Below are 21,673 nucleotides of genomic sequence, written 5' to 3' on the forward strand. Positions count from 1 at the left end.
GCCTCCCCAGCCATATGGAACTGTGAGTTCCAATTACAACTCTTTCCTTTATAAATTACCCAGTCTCAGGCATGTCCTTATTAGCAGCATGAAAACAGCCACCCTTCTTTCAGGGAGTGGTGAAGGGGTCGAGATTGAGTTAATCACCAATGGCCAATGATGTAATCAATCATACCTCTGTTATGGAAGCTCCATTAAAAAACCCTAAAGGACAGGGTTCTGAGGGTTCCAGATTGATGAATGCATCCATGTACCAGGAATGGGGCACATCCCAACCCCACAGGGATGGAAGCTTCTGCACTCTGCCCCTTCTGGACCTCACCTCGTGTGCCTCTTTCTTGAGCTGCTCATGTATATCCTTTATAATAAACAAGTAAGAGTAGGAAAGTATTCTCCTTACTTCTGTGAGCCCTAAGGAGGGAGTTTTAGGACTCCCCTGACCCCCAATTTATAGCCAGTCAGATGTATGGAGGGCCCAGGACTTGCAATTGGTGTCTGGAACAGGGCAGTCTTATGGGGCTCTGTGTTAACTCCAGGTAGTTAGTGTCAGAATTGAATTGAATTGAATTACAGGATACCTGGCTGCTGTACAGAAAACTGGAAAATTAGTGTGGGGAAAAACCCCCACATTTGGTGTTAGAAGTGTTGTGAGTGAAGCAGTTGAGAGCCACATTGATAGCATGCACCCTTGATAGGATTTGATGAAAATGGCACCCCGGCCCTGCAGTCATCCTTCAGAAAAGCCATTGACACCAGTTTAAGCATGAGAAAACAGCCAGGTAGACCTAGGGAGAGTCTACAATATACCTGATCGCTATTCCTCAAAACTGTCAAGGCCATGAAAACCAATGCAAGTCTGAACCACAGTCACAGATCAGAGGAAACTAAGGAGACATGATTAAACATCGTGTTGTGTCCTGGACATGGGATCTTGGGAGAGAAAAAAGACATTAGGGAAAAACTGGTGACATCTGAACAAAGTGTGGAGCTTAGTTAATAGTCCTGTGTTGGTGTCGGTTCCTTGGTTGTGACAAATCTACTGTGGTCATGTAAGATGTTCATATTGCAGGGACCTAGGTTAGGAGAATAGGTGAATTTTGCAACTTTGTTATAAATCTAAAGCTGTTCTACAATAAAAGCTTTATGGTAAGAAAACATTAAGAAAAATCTCCAGGATTTAGCAGTTGATTAGGTAAGGAGGGCAAGGGAGAAGGAGAAATAAAGATTTTTGTCAAAGTCTTTGGCCTGATTACCTCGGAAGTTAGCTATGTGAGTGGATGGAAATGACAGAATATAGGAGGCAGTCTGGCTTGCAATAGGAAATAATGAACTTGTGGTACTAGGGATATATCCATGAATGTGATGTACCGTTTAACAGTTGAAGTAAGAAAAATGGCCAGAAAGGGCTTTTGGATTTCAGATGTTTGGTTTAAAATGACCTCTAGCCTCACAGCATTTGGCATTTAATTCTAATTTAAGAAAGAAAGATGAACTGGATTAAAAATAAAATAGTGATTGAACTTGTATAAATAGCTGGACTCCTGCTCTTGTTTCTATGTTTCTATGTGGGTAAATTTATCTTTTTGTCATTAATGCATTGCTTGGAGTAGCTATCAGCCCCTCTTTATTTGCAGAAGGACTTAGAGTCATGTTGCCAAGTGAAACATGATTTAAGTGACTCAGCAGGCAGAGCTAGCCCTTTTTCTTTAGCTAGAAGTGCTAGTTGTGTTGACCCAAATATACTGGAGCGCATGTTTTGTTTACTTCAGACAAGAAGTAAGAGCTTTGTTTGAGTCATTCCTTTTTCTATCTTCCCTATTTGTATTTTACAGCCAGAACTGCCTCAAAAATGCACACAGCCATTCATCAGGGGCCTGCGATGTCTGCTGTGCATTAACAATATATGAAATGTGTGAAATTTATCAGTGTAGGATCAAACCACAGGCAAGACCTCACGCCTGCATAGGTCATGAACAGGCACTTCACCAAAGAAGAAATTCAGGTGGCAATACACGTGTGAAAAAAATTAAACTTTGCAAATAACAAAAGATATATAATTAAACTTGTGAAGATAGCAAAGAAATACAGGAACAAATGCTGGCAAGGGTATGAGGAAGAGTACACTGGCGGGATTATAGATCAACATAATTTAGGGGGAGGGCAGCTTGACACATATATTCCAGACTTTAAAATGTATTTATCCTTTGTTTCAGTCAGTCCACTTCTAGAGATTATTCTAAGGGAATAATGGGACAGGCATATAAAGATATATGTAAAGAATGACCATCTAAGCATTGTTTAAAATCGTAAAGAACCAATGATAACATCTAACAATAAACAGACACTGGTTAGCTTCAGTGTTGTAGATGTAGCAATTATAATAGAAAGACTTGCATTAAGTTTTTGAAAAAAAAATTTCAAAATGCATTCATATGGTCCAGTTTATACAATTTGTATGTGTGCATGTACACTTCTAAAAGAACATATGCTAAATTTTAAATGCTTTTAAACTAAATGAAAATGTTTTAATTCTAAACCAAAATGTGGACTCTCAGTGCTAAATTCTGAGTGATGTAAACTGTCCTCTCATAAATTACTATTATTTTTGTAGAGCCTGAAACATGTTCCCATCACCACCCGTATGCTCCCTCTCCAAAATAATCCTGACTTTCTTAAATAAAAATTATAGTTCATCCTAAATTATTAAGAATTTTTATTCACAGTGTGAAGAATCTAGAGCTGTGTTATAGAGAAGCCAGCAAATAGTTATTGTTCCTTAGTTTTATTTTATGCTATAGTAGTTAAAATACCCAAAACAGTGCTTCATAAAAAAAAAAAAAAAAAAAAAAAAACTATACTTACAAATACAGGGTGAAAAATGGGATTTCAGTGGAAAATGGGATTTTCTTCCCCTTGATTTCATTAATTTACATCTTGCCTTTTTCCAAATATATGTAAAGTACCTAGATCTTTCAATAGAACATGCGCTGAACATAAAAAAAGTGTTCACACACATGAACTAACCAGCTGCACCATCATACGGCCTCCAAGGTAGTATGATAAAAGGCAGGGATGATAAAAGGCGGAACATATTTCCAAAGACACTCAAGATCTCTGAACTAGAGACTTCACCTTTCACACATGAATGAAATGATTCAAAAATCATCTTTCTTCCAAAGTCAATTGAAAACCAGTGTGGTCATGTAGTTCGGATCAGGCCAGGGGCAGAGCTTGAGAAGAAGAACTGACTGTAGCCAGCAGGGTCCCTAAGTAAATAAGGCTTCATGTAACCATATACAGCCTGACAGAGTAGGAGAAGAAAGGAAAGGAGTGAGCAAGGGGAAAAGGTTTAGAGCACCTGCTCTTTGCCAAGCACTAAACTGAAATGCTTATTGTGTGCTGTCTGATGTAGTAAGGTGCAGGGATATTTTAATGTTCAGATAGGAGTTTGATCTAAATATTTCTAAATAAGTCAGTCTTCTTCCTGATGTTACCCTTGCCAACTGCATGCCATGGGCTGTCATCTCCAGATCTGCCAGTCACCCAGTTAGTTGCTAATGATCCCAGATTTCCCCGCCTCCCACCACTCTTGAGTATCCATAAGCCTCTTCTTAAACTGCCTGCCATAGCCAAGGTGAGGAGGGCTTGGGATTATTTCAAGAGGTCTACCAGATACCTTGGATTTCAGAGCCAGAGTTGTGAACAAGACTTCACTTTTCATGTTTCTCATTTGTATCTGCCTCTTTCCAAAAAGGATTTGAAGTACCGAAATCTTTCAACAGTATGTGCGCTGCGAGACGTTTCATAAAAGAGAGAATTTTAGGAACTCTACGCAGAGGGACAATATTTACAAAAGCAAGACAAAGTGAGCAAAGGAGAGAAAACAAACGTCTTACTGTATGTGGGAATGAGCAAAAGGAGAGGGGGAGAAAGACTGAGCACAGTTGTACATGGGCGGGGGGGGAGCTCCTTATGATGTTTTAGTGATTAAATAGGTGACACCTAGGAAGGGTGATCACTTGGCATTGTGGCAAGAAGTTTGTCTAAGCCATTCCCAGCACCTGGTAGGCTTCTTCCTGTATTAGGACAGCTTCACACCAAGATTCCTTCTGGAACCTTGAGCCTAGTTAACCCTATGCCCATTATCCCTGCCATGCTCAGCTATACCTGCAATGTCAACCTCTCTTATGCTGACATCCCCTTTTTGTTCTTCACGCACCTCCATCTTCCCACCCCTTAGCACTATTCCAGACCGTCACCACTTCTTCAAGCGGCTGACACCTCCTATTCACAAGGTTCCAAACAGGGGTCTGTGGACTAAGTCTGGCCGTCTGCCATGTTTTGCGTAATCTACACATCCCACCTTTATTACTGGCAAGAGCCAAGAATCTGCAGTCTCCTGTTTGCTGAAGTCTCCAGCACCCTCTCTTGTTTCCTACTCCCCTTCCCCATTCCCTATTGTCCCCACTCCCTGTTGTTCCCAGTTCTTCCTGTGTTCCATGTCTTGGTCTGGGTGGTAGTCAGCTAAGTCTATTCAGTTAGTAAAACTTCACAGAGCACTTATTTTGCAGTTTTCTATGAGCACATTATATACCAGGTTAAAAAAATTTTAAAGTTAATTAAAAAGCAGAATCTTGATTTCTCTGGATAAACCCTGCAGTGGACATCATTATTTTCCCCATTTAGTAGATTAAGATATCCGAAAGGACACTTTGTCTATGGTCATTCAGCTGGTACATGACAGAACATAGGAGTCACACTTGGGTAGACTATACTTTTTTTTTTTTTTGGAGAGGGAGTCTCGCTCTGTTGCCCAGGCTGGAGTGCAGTGGCATGATCTCGGCTCACTGCAAGCTCCGCCTCCCAGGTCCAAGCGATTCTGCTGCTTCAGCCTCTTGAGTAGCTGGGATTACAGGCGTGTGCCACCATGCCTGGCCAATTTTTGTATTTTTAGTAGAGATGGGGTTTCACCATGTTGGCCAGGCTGGTCTCAACCTCCTGACCTCAGATGATCCACCCATCTCGGCCTCCAAAGTGCTGGGATTACAGGTGTGAGTGAGCCATAGCACCCGGCCTCGGCCTGTGCTCTTGACCATTGTTTCTTCCTTCCTGTCAAGAGAGTTGGTCCAACCATGAGAGACTCTAATTCTACTCTTGGCTTTTCTTTGCCACTTCGATATCCAAACCATGAGTTTCAGAGATTCATTTATATTGTTTGTTTTATGTGCTGTGGTAGATTAAAAGTGGTCATGAATTATTTGCAACTCCTTTCATTGAGATGTGGGATCTTATTATCCTCCCCTTGACTTTGGGCTGGTCTTAACAATTTGCTTAACTGGTAGAATGCAGTGGAGATGACACTGCTTGACTTACGAGTTAGACTGGAAGAAGATTTGTAGCGTCTGCCTTGGTGTCTTTGAATACTGACTCTTAGAATCCAGTTGCCAAGCTGTGAGAAGCCCATAGAGAGGTCCACATGGAAAGGAAGTGTGGACACTGGCTGACAGCCCAGCTTAGCTCCCAGCCCACAGCCAGCAGCAACTTGCCAACCATGTGAGAGAGCCATTTTGGAAGTGGATCCTCCAGCCTCAATTGAATGACCCCAGTTAATGCCCCATAGAGCAGAGATGAGCTGTTCCCGCTGAGCACTGCTCGAATTGCAGATTTCATGAGAAAAATAAATGACTAGTATTGTCTTAGGCCACCAATTTTTGGGATGGCATATTATATAGCAGTACCTGGAACACCAGCCAATTTTGCTTAACTAATATACATTAGAATCATATGTAAGATCAAAAAATGTTTTTGCTTTCTTTAATTTTAGTGCTATCATAGAAAGTTTCTCCTAGCAAAAAGTTAACTTTTAATTCAAGCCATTCCTGGAAATCACTCCAGGAATTATTTTCGCATGCTACAAATGTTCTTTTCTCTATCCTCACTAAAGCAAATACCAAAGACCACCTATAGTAGTACACATTTGCTGACCAAATTGAAACTTTCTAGGGAAGAAACACATTTGCTAGTAGAATATCAACAAAGTGACATCAAAATAATTGTAGGAAGTAAGCCAATGTAAAATCAGTTTCTCTATGAATCTGTGAGTTGCTAGAAATTAGGTATGAAAACTATGCAGTCTAAAGTTAATTCTTCACATTGCTAAATGAGCAGAAGACTACCATCTCACGTTTCTGGTTGGGGCTCCCCACTTACCCAAGACATTTGCTTGGCAAATATTATCCCAACCAAACTGCACAGTCACCCAGGGTGTGTTCCACCACACTGGACCTGCCAAGTTGGACAGTGATTACCAGGGTCATTGTGTTTACTGCAAAGGGAAGTCATAAGGTTATAGCTCCCATTTCTTCTGAGCCCTTTGCAGTATGTACTCTCTGTGCTGATTCCCCAGCAAGATAAGTGAGGTAGGGAAGAGATGCTTTTGAATGCATGACTGGTCATGAAATGCCTGTAAGAAACTTGATAGGGATATGGGTGATATTGACATATGTATTAGAAAGTTGATTATTCTATGAAAACCTAAAGAATGATGGGCACTGCTCTAGTCTGAATGTTTGTGTGCCTCCACCCCTGGTCAATTCATATGTTGAAACTTAATCCCCAGTGCAATGGTATTAGGAGGTGGGACCTTTGGGAGGTGATTAGGTCAAGAGGGTAGAGCCCTCATAAGTGGGATTAGGCTGGGTGGAGCTTGTTTGCCCCTTCCACCACATGAGGATGCAACAAGAAGGCTCTATCTATGAGGAAGCAGGTCCTACCAGACAACTGAGTCTGCCAATGCCTTGATCTTGAACTTCCCAGCCTCCAGAACTGTGAGAAATAAATTTCTGTCGTGTAGAAGCCACCCAATCCATGGGCATTCTTTTATAGCAACCTGATTGGAGTATGACAGCCACAGTAAATAGTTAAGTGAAAAAAAAAAAAAGCAGATTGACAAATGGGAGGTGTTATATTACACAATTTGTTTCACGTAAAGATGGATGAATAAGAGATGGTGAGTTAGGGCTGGGCACGGTGGCTTATACCTGTAATCCCAGCACTTTGCAAGGCCGAGATGCATGGATCACCTGAGGTCAGAAGTTCAAGACCAGCCTGGACAACATTATGAAACCCCCTCTGCACTAAAAATATAAAAAAGTTAGCCAAGTGTGGTGGTGCACACCTGTAATCCCAGCTACTTGGGAGGCTGAGGCAGGAGAATTGCTTGAACCTGGGAGGCAGAGGTTGCAGTAAGCTGAGATCACGCCACTGCACTCCAATCTAGGCAACAGAGTGAGACTCTGTCTCAAAAAGAAAGAAAAGAGATGGTGAGTTAGAAAGAGAAGTGTTTTTTAGCAAGGCCAAAGAATCTATTCTTTTAGATCAGGGAGGGGTGCTACTCAACCCTGCAGCTCTGACTGGAAAGTTGCCACAGATTTTATATAAAGGGATGGATGTGGCCATGTGCTACCAAAACTTTATGGACATTGAACATTGAATTTTGTATAATTTTCACATGTCACATAATATTATTCCTGTCTTCAGTCATTTAAAAGTATAAAAACAATCCTAAGCTCACAGGCTATATAAAAATAGGTGCAGACTGGCTTTGGCCACAGGCCGTAGTCTGCTGACACCTGTTGTCATTTGGGTTGGGGATAAGTTGGTGGTTTGCTTTTACTCTCTACTGTCTAAACTTTTGTGTTTTTGGAACTTTTTAGAACAAGTATTACTTTTTTTTGAGATGAGATCTTGGTCTGTTGCCTAGGCTGGGGTGCAGTGGTGTGACTGTAGCTCACTTCAGCCTCAAACTCCTGGGTTCAAGTGATCCTCCCACCTTAGCCTCCCAAGTGGCTGGGACTTACAGGCGTGCACCACCACAGCTGGCTAAGTTTTTAAATTTTTATCTTTAATAGATATGATGTTTCCCTATGTTGCTCAAGCTGGTCTTGAACTCCTGGACTCAAGTTATCCTCCTGCCTCTGCCTCACAAAGTCTTGGGATTATAGATTGAGTCATAGCGCCTGGCCTATGACTCTTAAAATTAAAAAAACAAAAAACAAAAAAAAAAACCTTATTTCCATGTTAGAGCAAAGGAAAAGGAGAAAGTCTCTGTGTGGGCCCCTGTTAGGTTTCAGTGAGAAAAGGACAAGTGATAGCACTTTAGGGCTCTTGTTCGAATAATTCAAGATCTCATTTTTTCCCACTGACCCACCCAGAATTGGGTTGAAAGTCCCATTTGTTCTCTCTAAAGAGATTTATGAACTTAAGTTGTAAACAGTTTAAGGTAAATAGTGTTACTAATTATAAATTATTTTCATCTGCTTGTTAAAGCAGGCCTATTAGAATATCAGCCTGAGAAGAGGGTGAGCTTAGATTAAGATAACTTGAAAGCAGCAACACCATATTCTTTTTTAAACACTGTTACCCATACTAATTCAGACTTCCCTCTCTTCTTATTTTACCCACAACTGACTATGCTTTTATGGTACCTACCTTAGGCTAGTTTGCACTAGGTCTGTTTATGTTCTTTTTGTCTATCTTCATTCTCTGTAAATTCCCTGAAGGCATGGGTCTTTATATAATACCTTTTATTCACTCACTTATTCAACAAGTATTTACTGAGTGCTTTCTACATATCAGGCGTTGTTCTGGGACCTAGGGATACTGGTGTGAACAAAGCAAAATTTTGATCTATGGAGCACACAGTCTTGGTTGAATCTGACTTTGTCCTGTTCATCTGCATTAATGTTTTTCCTCAAGGATAAATTAGCTTTACCTCACAGGTCAACTGGGATTGATTATTAGTGGGTGCTTAGGTAGTGCTGTGGTTTGAATGTTTCCCCCAAAAGTTTATGTGTTAGGAACTTAATTGCCACTGTAACAGTATTAAGAGGTGAGGCCTTTAAGAGCTTATTAGGCCATGAGGGATCTACCCTCCTGACTAAGTTAATGCTGCTATTGTAGGAATGGGTTCCTGATAAAAGGATGCATTTGTCCTCCTTTTTCTGTTTCCTGTGTGCTTGCTTCCTTGCCACATGATACCTAGGTGATGACCCTGGCCAGTTGCTGTTGCCATAGTCTTGGACTTTCTAGCCTCCAGAACCATGAGCCAAATAAACTTCTGATCTTTATAAATTACCCAGTCTGTGATATTCTGTTACTGCAGCAGAAAAAGGACTAAGACAGGTAGTGTGTTAGGAGGCATTCTGAGAGTCAACTCGAAAGAGGACCGTTGTCCGTCACTCATCTGGGAGAAGAGTATTACAGCACATGGGTCACGTATATGTCATCCCTTATATAGACTGTGAATTGTGGCACATGGGAGGCAACTGAGGGGCAGGGTGATGTGGAGATGGTAAAATCGATAAAGATTTGCCGTCAGGATTCAGATTAATTTCCCGTCTGCCTCTTCTTTGTGACATCACCAGTGGAGCCTTAGTTTCCTTTTTAAAATGGGCAAAATAATACCTACTTTAGAAGATTATTATAAGACTTTTAAAATCATTACTGTTGTCGTCACCATCATTATTAATAGCTAATATTTATTGAACATGTGATGTCTTGTGTTAGCCACTTTAGAGGTATTATCTCATTTAATAATCTCAACGCTACAAAATAGATCCTACTATTATTCTCATTTTACAGATGAAAAACTGGGACAAAGAGAGGTTACAGTCGAAACAAGATTACACAGCATGTGATCACATGATGTGTGTGAAAGTCCTGTACTGCACCTGGCACATAGTAAGTGCTCAGTATGTGGCCCTTTGCCTCCTTCTTCCTCTTCCTACCCTCCCCTTGCTATATAGCAGCAGTGCTGGGGAGAACACCAACTCTTCTTAGGTGGTTTATGAGTCAGTAGGGAAAAGCTCATTCATTCCTTTTTCCTCCTCCAGACCTCCTAAGACTAGACGTGTCATTCATGATATTTCCAATGGAGCCCTTCTTTTCATTTATTATGATGTCTTCAGCCCCGGGCTTTGACAAGACTACAGTATCACCTAGAGCCCAAACAGGAAACAGATGATATACCCAAATTAGATCATCTGAAAAGCATTAATGAAGTAACTTCTTACAAAGGTAGAGAGAAAATGCAGATCATTGCAGAGCTCCTTCAGGTTAGTCACAGAAGGGCTAACACCAGCCCAAGACCTGAGGAGGGAAGGGAGTACTTACCCAAACCTGGGGGCGAAAAGGCTCTGTGGAGGGGGCTTCCTGACCCCAAGCTGTGCCCTTCCGTTAGAGGATGGAGCCAGCCCACAGTGAGCCACAGAGAAGGGAACAAGGGAAATAAGTACCCCAGCCTCCCTCTTCTCTCTCCTTCCCCCTGCTGCTGCTCCTCAGGGGCGAGCCCAGCTGGACGCCATGTCCATGGATGCAGCCATGTACAATGGACTCCCAGAGAAGGTGGGGTGGATCTCGAGGGGCAGGTGGAAGGGATCAGCACCGCTGCCACCCTGGGCATGCCCAGGAAATGGTGGGGCAGATCACAAATTCAGTTTTGCACACTTCTTCGCATTCATGCAGATTCTGACTTTCTCCTTGGCTCCAGCTGTTTAACGGATGGCTAGATCTTCCAGGTAATCGGTTACAAATTACTTTTTGTAAGTGTGCATTTGGAAAGAGTCTGGCAATGGATTAGTTGGAGGACAAAGAATTGAAACTGCTTCTTCTACATAGCCTTTGAGACTGATTGACTGTATCAGTAGCCATATCTCTTAAAAAAACCTCAGTTCACTTATTTATAGAATGAACAGTAATACATGCTTCTCAGGGACATGAAAGGTCTCAACTAGATTAAGTCTAAAGCTTTTATAGGCCTTATTATAATTTTTAATAGATTTTTTTAACAATTTTTGAGACTTCTCATTGAGATGAGAAGTCTTAATGTGCAGAGTAACATAGACCCTCTTAAATTAGATTTGAGATACAGATGCCTGTATCTTTCTTTAGATTGTTGACTCTGTGGCATATTATAGACAGTCACATCTTAGAGGTTCATCTTGGAGGTGAATAACTTGAGTTGAAATGTTATATGGATTTTTCTTTGACATTTTTGCACTTTAGATCAATAGTCCCCCACCTTTTTGGCACCAGGGACCAGTTTTATGGAAGATAATTTTTCGGACAGTGGGCAGGTTGGGGAGAAGGGATAGTTTGGGGATGAGTAAAGTATATTACATTTATTGTGCATTTTATTTCTATTATTATTACATTATAATATATAATGAAATAATTATACAACTCACCATAATGTAGAATCAGTGGGAGCCCTGAGTTTGTTTTCGTGCACCTAGACAGTCCCATCTCGGGGGGATGGAAGACAGTGACAGATCCTCCGGCATTACATTCTTGTAAGGAGCACCCAACCTAGATCCCTCGCGTGCACAGTTCATAATAGGTTTCGTGCTCCTATGAGAATCTAATGCTGCCTCTGAGCTGATGGGAGGCGGAGCTCAGGTGGTAATGTGAGTGATGGGCAGCAGTTGTAAATACAGATGAAGCTTCACTTGCTTGCTCACTTGCTCGCTCGCCTGCCGCTCACCTCCTGCTATGCAGCCCAGCTCCCACCATCAGCCCATGGCCCCGGGGTGGGGGACCCTTGTTTTGGATGGTCTCAGACATGCTAACCAGGATAATTGGGACCCTCTTTACCTAGGATCAACCACTTAAATCAACTGACTAAACTTCCTCCCTCATTATTGTAGTCTGTGTACTACAGCTAAAATCTAGAATAAATTACTGATATAAAAATTGAACATGTAAAGACTGTCATGTCATATATCTACCAAGTACCTTAAGGTTTAGGCAGTATGTTGGTAATTATGTGAAATAACTGAAACTCTCACACATTATTGGTGGTGGGAATTTAAGTTGGTTCAGCCATTTTGAAAAACCAGCAATTTCCACTGAAGCTAAACATATACTCACCCCATGTATAGCAGTTCCACTACTAGGTATACAACCAAGAGAAATGTGTACCTGTGTCTTCTAAAAGACATGCACAATAGTGTCCGTATCAGCCTTATTCCTGACAGCCCCAAACTAATTAATAATCCAAGTGGGTATCAACAGGGGAATGGATACAATAAAATGTGGTGCTTCCTATACAGTGAAATACTTCATAGCAATACAAATAATGAACTAATTAAAATATAATAAACTAATGGAACATTCAGGAACATGGATGAATTTCAAAGCTATCATGTTGGGTGAAATAAGCCAGACACTAAAAGAGTACTTTAAAAGAAAAAAAAAAAAGAAAAAAAAGAGTACTTTTATGAAGTTCAGGAAGAGGTAAAACTTAATGGTTATGGAAGGAAGTTTGAAAAAAAAAAAAAAAAAGATTACCCCTTATGCCAGGGTGGGGCTGGGAAGTACTGATTTGGAAGAGTCATAATGAAACATTCCGGGTGTTGGAAATATTCTGTATTTTGATACAAGTGGTGTTACAGAGGCATACCTATGTAAAAATTCATCAGACTGTATACTTTAGCTTGTGTACTTTACCTACTTTGCTTCTTATATACTATAATCAAAATGGTTTTGAAAAAAAATTATTGAGTGTTACAGCCAAATGCTGGCAAATGTGGCAATGATGATACCAGGAAACACAGTGAAAAGTTGACCTTAACTATAACATGATCTTTCTGGAGAGTTTGGCAATGTGTATTAAAGACCTTAGGCACATGCATATAACAGTATTCTATGGAAATCATTAAGATCATGTGTAGAAGCTTCGTCATAGGGATGTTCATTTCAATGTCCTTTGTAATATTGAGCATTAGGAAATAACCCGATGTTCAATTTAGAGAATTGGTAATAAATTCTGGAGTAATATGCAGCTACTTAAGAAGTGTAGTGGAGGAAGGGGCTGTGTTTACTTTCATGTGTGTTTCTATGGAGAAAACAAAGTAGATAGGACAAAGACTTCAGAAAATGGTTAGTTGGCTCAAAAATGGCTGGCTCTAATCATGATAAAGACATTTGAAATATGTGTATTGAATGAAACTGATAGATAGTAGATGTCCGATGATCACATTATTTACATCCCTGGAAGAACAATGCTATAGGTCTCACATTCCTTCCTTGAAAATCTGTTTCTTCTCATATGCTTTCACTTAGCCTTAGATTTGTCTGCGGTCTGCGTATCTGATTCAGACCCAGCAAATAAAATCTTGTCTGTGGTCTTGAAAGTGTATTTTTCCTTTTTAGCATTGCTGGTTGTATTAGTCCGTTTTCACGCTGCTGATAAAGACATACTCAAGATTGGGTAATTTATAATGGACTCATAGTTCCACATGGCTGTGAAGGCCTCACAACCACGGTGGGGGGTGAAATGCACATCTTACATCGCAGCAGATGAGAGAATGAGAACAAAGCCAAAGGGGTTTCCTCTTATCAAACCATCAGATCTCGTGAGACTTACTCACTACCATGAGAACAGTATGGGGGAAACTGCCCCTATGATGCAGTGATCTCCCACCAGGGCCCTCCCACTACATGTGGGAATTACGGGAACTACAATTAAAGATGAGATTTGGGTGGGGACACCGCCAAACCATATCATAAAGAAACTCCAGGCCTCTAAGAGAGGCTGTTGATGTAAATATAGGGACTGCAGTTTCTCACACCTGTAATTCCAGCACTTTGGGAGGCCTAGGTGGGTGGATGACGCGCGCTTAGGAGTTCAAGACTAGCCTGGACAACTTGGCGAAACCCTGTCCCTAATAAAAATACAAAAATTACCTGGGTGTGGTGGCGTGTGCCTGTAGTCCCAGCTACTTGGGAGACTGAGACAGGAGAATCACTTGAACTCAGGAGGAGGAGGCTGCAGTGAGCCAAGATCACACCACTGCACTCCAGCCTGGGCAACAGAGCAAGACTCAGTATCAAATATATATATATATATGTGTGTGTGTGTGTGTGTGTGTGTGTGTGTGTGTGTGTGTGTATTTATATATATATATATAGAGAGAGAGAGAGAGAGAGAGCACGCGTGACACTGAGTGCTAAACAGTAAAGCCATTCAGAGGAAAGCTGCTGGATAAAATGGAAGCCTGAAAACATTCCCACAGTAAAATCCTACCCTGTGTTTCGTTACCATTAAACATCCTTTCAGAGTTATCTCTAAGAAGCCCACTTGGAGACATCTAGACTTTCTAAAATTTAATATCGTCTCAGATGGAAATAACATTACATGCTAATTAATTGTCATGGAGTAACATTATTCAAATTGGTAACTGTAACTCCCAAAGATTACATTAAGTTTGATCAGTGGGCACAGCTATTCTCTGAGAAATAAATTCGAAAATTTATTTCTGTCTCTTCTTCTTTTGACCAAAGGAAAAATTAAGTCAGTGACCTTGGTAGGTTTCTTATTTTGAACAATGTGTATGAGATTTTGTGCTGTCATTTCTAAAAGCTTTTTAATTCAGATTAGCCAAAAATCTCTGGAAGAGGGTAATTTTTTCATTGGAAAATTCGAGTGTCATGTTATTTTCAAGGTTACCTTATATTGAGCTGGGTTTGTTTTTTTTTTAATGTCTGAGAGCTTCAGTTTCTAAATCTGTAACATGGAAATAATAATGCTACAACATCTTAATGGTAGTAGAAGAATTACATAGTGTCTGGCATGCGGCAAGTGCTGAATTATTGTAACTCTGTATGTTTGCATACATAATAACTCCAGGCATATAGAGTTATATATACAAGTTGTCGGTTTCTCACCTCCTACTTACCACCATGTTTGGCACATAGTAGGCATCAGTTTTTTGCCTGAAGTCCCCTATTACGTGGGATCTAAAAATCCAATCAATTGAACTCATAGACATAGAGAGTAACAGGATGGTTACCAGAGGCTGGGAAGGGTAGTGAGGGTTGGCGGGGAGGTTGGGATTGTTAATGGATACAAAAAAAAAAAAAAAATAGAAGGAATAAGACCTACTATTTGATAGCACAATAGGGTGACTATAGTCAACAATAGCTTAACTGTATATTTTTAAAATATCTTAAAGCATATCATTGGATTGTTTGTAATTAAAGAATAAATGCATGAAGGGATGGATGCCCCATTCTGCATAATGTGCTTGTCTCACATTGCATGCCTGCATCAAACCATCTCATGCACCCCATAAATATATACACCTACTGTGTACCCAGAAAAAAAAAACATTTAAAATTAAAAAATAAATTTTAAAAAATGAAGTTCCTTGCTTTGGTTTGTCTTATATGGAAAAAAAAAAATGGTGACTAGTATTTTTTTCTCTAGACCCCACCATCCTGGTGTTTCAGTAGAATGACAAATATTTTCTAGTAAAATTAAACATGACAATAGCAATTTAATCCCTTTCAAAACTCTCCATTTTATTGGGATTCTTGTGGTACCCTATCCTACCTCATTCATTCATTTATTCATTCCACAAATATTTACAGAACGCCAGTCTGAGCTGTGCTGGGGACATCATGAACAAAACAAGAAAAGTCCCCTGCCCTCACTCATGCTGGGGGTACCCCGATGGCATCCCTTTTTTTGCTGTTCCACCAAGCATTTGTCAACCCTAGTTTCCCCATTGCTTATGAGCTAGTCCTGGAGGCCAGCCACTTGCTTCCATGAGCACAGCTGTTCCCTGAGCAGAGGGCCTCCTGGCCTTCCAAGCATTGAGGCCCTCCACCTCCAGACCCTTGCTGGACTTACAGACAGGTCAGTGGTTGTGCAGCCGATGCAGAACGGGAACCCTCTGTCCGTGAACTGCATTAAAATAAACTGATTATTGCACAAAATCTTGGCAGAAAGATTTGAAAAATGTCCCATGAACAAATACCAAGTCATCTGAGGCTTGTCCACATGATTTACCAGCATTTTTCACATGACAAAGATGTGAAGGAAAACTAGGGAAATGTGTCAGCCACTATTGGCGTGAACCACAGATATTTACAGGGGAGGGTGAGGGACTCTAGTTCAGAGTCTCGTCAGATTCTTAAAACAGCAAGGATTATGCAAAGATAAAAAGCAAAAGTAAACGCTAAAACTGTGAATGAAGCAAGAACACAAAGAGGGGAAATCCTTCTATGGAAACAAGCTTTCCTTCAGAGGAGAAAAACAAGACTCTGCTAAAAAAAAATCTGTCAGCCTGGAGTAATAAATGGAGGCTGGTGTATGCACCGTGCCTCCTTAGTCCACGTTTCTTTGCTAAAACACGATGTGTTTAAATGGAAATGAACGTTTGGCAGCTGGAGGATTGACGTAGCTGACGCCGGCTCCATTGTGGAGTGGGAGCACAAACAACACACGTGAAGATGGTTTTGGGAGTGAGGCAGAGGGCAAGGGGATGCAGGAAAGTGACGAAAAAGCAAGTGAATTCTATGAAGTCTGGTGTGAGGGCAGAGGCAGCTTGATTTGGGAACTGATTCCTCTTGTGTTACTCATCCGTTCCTCAAACTAGTATTTCTTGAGCATCTGCTATGTGTCTTACATGGTGCAGGGCTGTGGGAATGCAGTGGAGGCTGTAGCAGGGGAAGGAGCTAACATCCCTCAAGGCCCCACCGTTTGCCAGACAGTGCTCCAGGCTTTGCACTGAAATCCTTTGCAACCCTGAGAACTGCATCCCAGGGCTCCGAGGTGGTGGAAGCTGGCCTTAGAGCGATGTCTTTCTGACTTCAGAGCTCACTGCCTCCCTGTTGTTTTGAAATCTTTATCCTGTGGTGATTTGCTTTTATGTTTACTTTCAACCAAGGTTAAACCTTTATTCCTGGTGTGGAATGCCACCTCTCCTTTGATCTTTGGAATCTGCTTTGGGCCACAGTGTCTTCCTGATCCAGAGAACCATATTCTCAGGCGATATGACTGATTCTCCCTTCTCTTTCTAGCTCCTGTTTTTTCCCCTTAGCCTCTGTATGGGTTTCACATTCAAGCTCTGAATCATCCTTTCTGTTGCCAAATACTCATGCTGAAACCCCCTGCAAGATCTTCTCTGCTCTCTCTCCAAGATAGACACAAATGCTTCCTCTCTCCAAACCAAACTTAGTAGAAACCAAAATGAAAGGGAGGAAAGAGACTCAGTGCATTGCTGAAGGCACTCCAGGTCCTTCGCTTTTCTCATTCGACAGTCAGATTTTATTTGAAAGACAAAAAGACACGTACACCGTAGACCATGGTAAAATGAGGTCCATGGGTTTGATTCAGAGAACTCTAAGCAGAGGCTGCAGAAGAATCATAAACGAACATGACTGTGCAAACTTTAAGATGATCTACATTATGGCCGTCTTTTACTGAGCAGCTACTATGTAGCAGGCACTACAGTGCTAACTAGGGAATAAGTTTGGCAGCAAACACAACAGACAAAAAATTTTTTTGCTGTCATGGGGCTTATATTCAAATGGGGGAAACAGTCAATAAACCTAACAAGTAAGGTTGGTATGGCAGGTTAGAAAGCGTTAAGTGCTAGGAAGAAAAATAAAGCAGGGGAGAGAGATAGGGAATATGAGGGAGTGTGGTTGTAATTTTGCATAGGGAGGCCAAAGAAAGCCTCTCTGAAAAGATGGCATTTGAGTAAAGATGTGAAGTGAGGGAATGAACATTCAGATACCCAGAGAGCCTTTCAGGAAACAGCAGATACGAAGGCCTTGAGCAAGGAGGCCTGGGGTGTGTTCTAGGAACAGGGAACACAGGCTGTAGAGTAGTAAGTAGATGGGCTCTGACTATATAGGGTTTTGTAGGATTGTGACTTTTCTCTAAATGAGATGAGAGCCATTAGGGGCTTTCGGACAGGAATGACCGGATTTGACTTAGTTTTGACAAAGGTTAATGGGGTCAAGAGAGGGGTATTTAAGGGTGGGGGAAATACCAGCATGGTTGTATGCCATTGGAAGTGATCCATGGAGAGGGAAAATATGACAATGCAGGAAAGAGGGCAGAATTGCTGGTGCAGGGCCCCTAAGTAGGGAAGGGGGCTCGGACTGCAGAAGATGAGGAAAGGGGTTGGCCTCAGGGTCACAGACAGTTCATCCATGGCAGCAGGAGGGAGGCAGAGTATATATGGGCACAGGAGCAGGTGGGAATAGATGTAGTAGAGGGAATGTGTGGAAATTCTCTCCTGATTGCTTCAACTATTTTTCAGAGAGTAGAAAACAAGATCATAAGCCAAGAGTGGAGATGGAGGAGGAGGAGGTGTCGGAAGTTTGAGGAAAGAGGAGTATGAATTCACCATCTAGCAGCGTGGCAGAGTAAATCGACCAGGGAATGTGGTAGGATTGCCAATTGGCAGTCCTAGTTTCTGGTCGTGAATTTAAAATGCCTGTAATCCCAGCAACTGGGAGGCTAAAGGAGGAGGATCATTTGAGCCCAGGAGTTTGAAACCAGCCTGGGCAACATACCAAGACTCTGTCTCTAAAAAAATTTTTAAAAACAAATCATGATGAGATTGGTCTTGTTGGTTTTGAAGGCTGCGAATATATGTGTGTTGGAGGGGAGTGGGGAAGGGAAGGATAGTGTTGTGGTGATGAGTTGGGGGTGGCAGTACTTGCCAGGATCTCTTAGAACTTTGTCACTTCCCAGTTACAAGTATATACAATGAATACTTAGAAGAAAAGTAACACAAAAAAGGCATCAAAGTTCTCAGAATAGTTCTATCAAGACGGTGGAATTATGGACAGTGTTTCATCTCCTTTACACTGTTTTCCCTTGAACTCCATGCAAGATCCTCACCAATGAACTCAGTTTAAAAATTCTACCACCTCTTGCTTGTAATTTATTTATTTATTTATTTTGTGTTTAGAGACGTAGTCTTGCTATATTGCCCAGGTTGGCGTGCAGTACTTTTTTACAAGATTCAAATTACTTTGTCTAGAATTAATAAGGAAAAAACACACATTAAAAACAACGATGACCACAAATAATATCCCTGCTGACGATGTTTCCCTGGGTGTTCTTAATGTGTTTTCACAGGATATCCCAGATAAAACAAATGCCTTTCTGTCCTTGAATATGGTTAAGTACAATGCATCCTGCCACAGACTGTATTATATTTTTTTGGCCAGATCCAACCTCTCAGGTTCTTCCAGGAAATGTGTTTCTAAAAATTTCCACAGCCGGTATAGAGAGTCCTTATGTGCCCAGATACACAGATTTGTAATTAGTAATAGCTAAGGGGTTGTTTTTCATGTTTTTGAGAAGTTACCTGAAGCCTCAAGGGCTATTCGAAGTCAAATTATTCTATATTTCCAGTTTGATTATCAAATCTCTTTCTTTTTATTAGATGAAGAGTGCAGTTACGCTCCTAACCATGATCCTTCCTTATCCCCAGCAGCACTACATGGTAATTAAAACTCCTGCTCCTACAAACTAAGACTATTTCATAAATGTTTGTCGAAACTTGCCAATTTATTATTTACCTAACCCAATAAATACCACAGAATATTTTGGAAATTTCCTATTATATCCTGCTTTAGGGCAAGTATATTGATTTTTCTCCAGGTTGTGAGTATAACACTATTTTATCTAAAGAGACAGATGCACTGAATTTAACATAAATATAGGGACTATCATAATCACAGTGTATTTCCTCAATGAATGAAAACAGAATTGAATGAATGTTTGACTAGTACCACAAAGACCCTCTTAACCTCCAGGCATTTCAAGAGACTGACCTGAGTGTTGAGTATGAAATCCTGCAGAAAAAGTAAGAACTGCTTGAAACTAACAACATAGAAAACTGAACTGAATTCTTGAATGTGTCTAAAAGTGAGTACCTCTGTGAGCTCGGGCAGTTTGCTTAACCTCACTGGCCTTCAGGTTTATTGGCAGTTTAGTTACCCTCACTGGCCCTCAGTTTTGTCATCTGAAATATTAGATAATTAGTTGTTTCTCTTTTGTTTTTGAGACGGAGTTTTGCTCTTGTTGCCCAGGCTGGAGTGCAATGGCACTATCTTAGCTCACCGCAACCTCTGCCTCCCGGGTTCAAGAGATTCTACTGCTTCAGCCTCCTAAGTAGCTGGGATTACAGGCATGCGCCACCACCCCTGCCTAATTTTGTATTTTTAGTAGACACGGGGTTTCACCATGTTGGTCAGGCTGGTCTAGAACTCCCAACCTTGTGATCCACCCACCTTGGCCTCCCAAAGTGCTGGGATTAATGCTGTGAGCCACTGTGCCTGGCCAAGTTATTGAGAGTATAAAGGGACTATAGGGATTTTCTAATGTCTCTTTAAAGAAAGCAGGAGTGCTAACTCTTAGTTTGTTTCCTTTTCCGTTATACTCTGCTGGACTTTCATTACTTCCAAATCAAAAAGTTGATAATTCCAACTTTAAAAGTAGTTGTGGTGGCTCATGGCTGTAATTCCAGCACTTTGGAAGGCCGAGGCAGGTGGATCACGAGGTCAGGAGTTCAAGGCCAGCCTGGTCAATATGGTGAAACCCTGTCTCTACTAAAAATACAAAAATTAGCCTGGCATGGTGGTGTGCGCCTGTAATCCCAACTACTCGAGAGGCTGAGGCAGGAAAACCACTTGAACCCGGGAGGCAGAGGTTGCAGTGAGCTGAGATTGCACCATTGCACTCCAGCCTGGGCGACAGAGTGAGACTTGGTCTTAGAAAAAAAAAGAAGTAGTTTCAAAATTGTGAGACCAGGCACAGTGGCTCATACCTGTAATCCCAGCAGTTTGGGAGGCCAAGATGGGAGGATCCCCTAAGCCCAGGAGTTCGAGACCAGCCTGGGCAACATGGCAAAATCCCATCTTTCCAAAAAAAAAAAAAAGGCCGGGCATGGTGGCTCACACCTGTAATCCCAGGAGTTTGGGAGGCCAAGGCGGGTGGATCACGAGATCAGGAGATCGAGACCTTCCTGGCCAACACGGTGAAACCCCATCTCTACTAAAAATACAAAAAATTAGCCTGGCGTGGTGGCAGGCGCCTGTAGTCCCAGCTACTCGGGAGGCTGAGGCAGGAGAATGGCATGAACCCAGGGGGAGGAGCTTGCCGTGAGCCGAGATCGCGCCACAGCACTCCTGTCTGGGGGACAAAGCGAGACTCCGTCAAAAAAAAAAGGCATGGTGGTGTGTGCTTGTAGTCCCAGTTATTCAGGAGGCTGAGGTAGGAGGATCACCTGAGCCCAGGAGGTCGAGGCTGCAGGGACCCACTGCACTCTAGCTTGGAGAACAGAATGAGACCCTGTCTCAAAAACAAAACAAAACAAAATCGTGGTGACGTTGGAAGCAGAATCACACATGCCTGTCCACATTCTACATCCCAGGCCTACTGAGCCATCTCTGAGGATCTTTAGATCAACATTCCAACAGTTGTGTTGATGGTTGCACAGCTCTGTGAATATGCTAAAAACCACTGCATTGTATATTTGAAATAGGTGAACTGGATAGTAAGTGAATTATATCTCAATAAAGCTAGGTCAGAATTCTTCGGTGGAAGGTGATAATGTTACCAGAAAGGGGTCTCAATCCAGACCCCCAAGAGGGGGTTCTTGGACCTTGTGCAAGAAAGAATTTGGGGTAAGTCCATAGAGAGAAACCAAGTTTATTGGAAAGAAAAGGAATAAAAGAATGGCTACTCCATAGGCAGGGCAGTGTCATGGGCTGCTCCACTGAGTATATATATATAGTTATTTCTTGATTATATGCTAAACAAGGGGTAGATTATTCATGAATTTTCCAGGAAAGGGGTGAG

The 21,673-nt window shown here is 41.6% G+C and overlaps 1 protein-coding gene across 5 annotated transcripts in view; it reads left to right on the top strand.

Annotated features, from left to right (window-relative positions):
• The window catches only part of LOC105483690 (transmembrane and coiled-coil domain family 3), a 308,537-nt gene that overhangs the window by 167,964 nt on the left and 118,900 nt on the right, over positions 1 to 21,673 (top strand). Inside the window, exon 2 of one of the 5 annotated variants that reach the window (XM_011744669.3) lies at positions 9,643 to 9,741. The exons of the other annotated variants lie outside the window; for them this stretch is intronic. Within the exon in view, the coding sequence (XP_011742971.1) occupies positions 9,643 to 9,741 (99 nt within the window). The remainder of the gene's footprint in view (positions 1 to 9,642; positions 9,742 to 21,673) is intronic. 5 annotated transcript variants of the gene reach the window in all.

Source organism: Macaca nemestrina, chromosome 10 (genome assembly GCF_043159975.1).
Source record: "Macaca nemestrina isolate mMacNem1 chromosome 10, mMacNem.hap1, whole genome shotgun sequence".
NCBI classification, from domain to species: domain Eukaryota; kingdom Metazoa; phylum Chordata; class Mammalia; order Primates; family Cercopithecidae; genus Macaca; species Macaca nemestrina.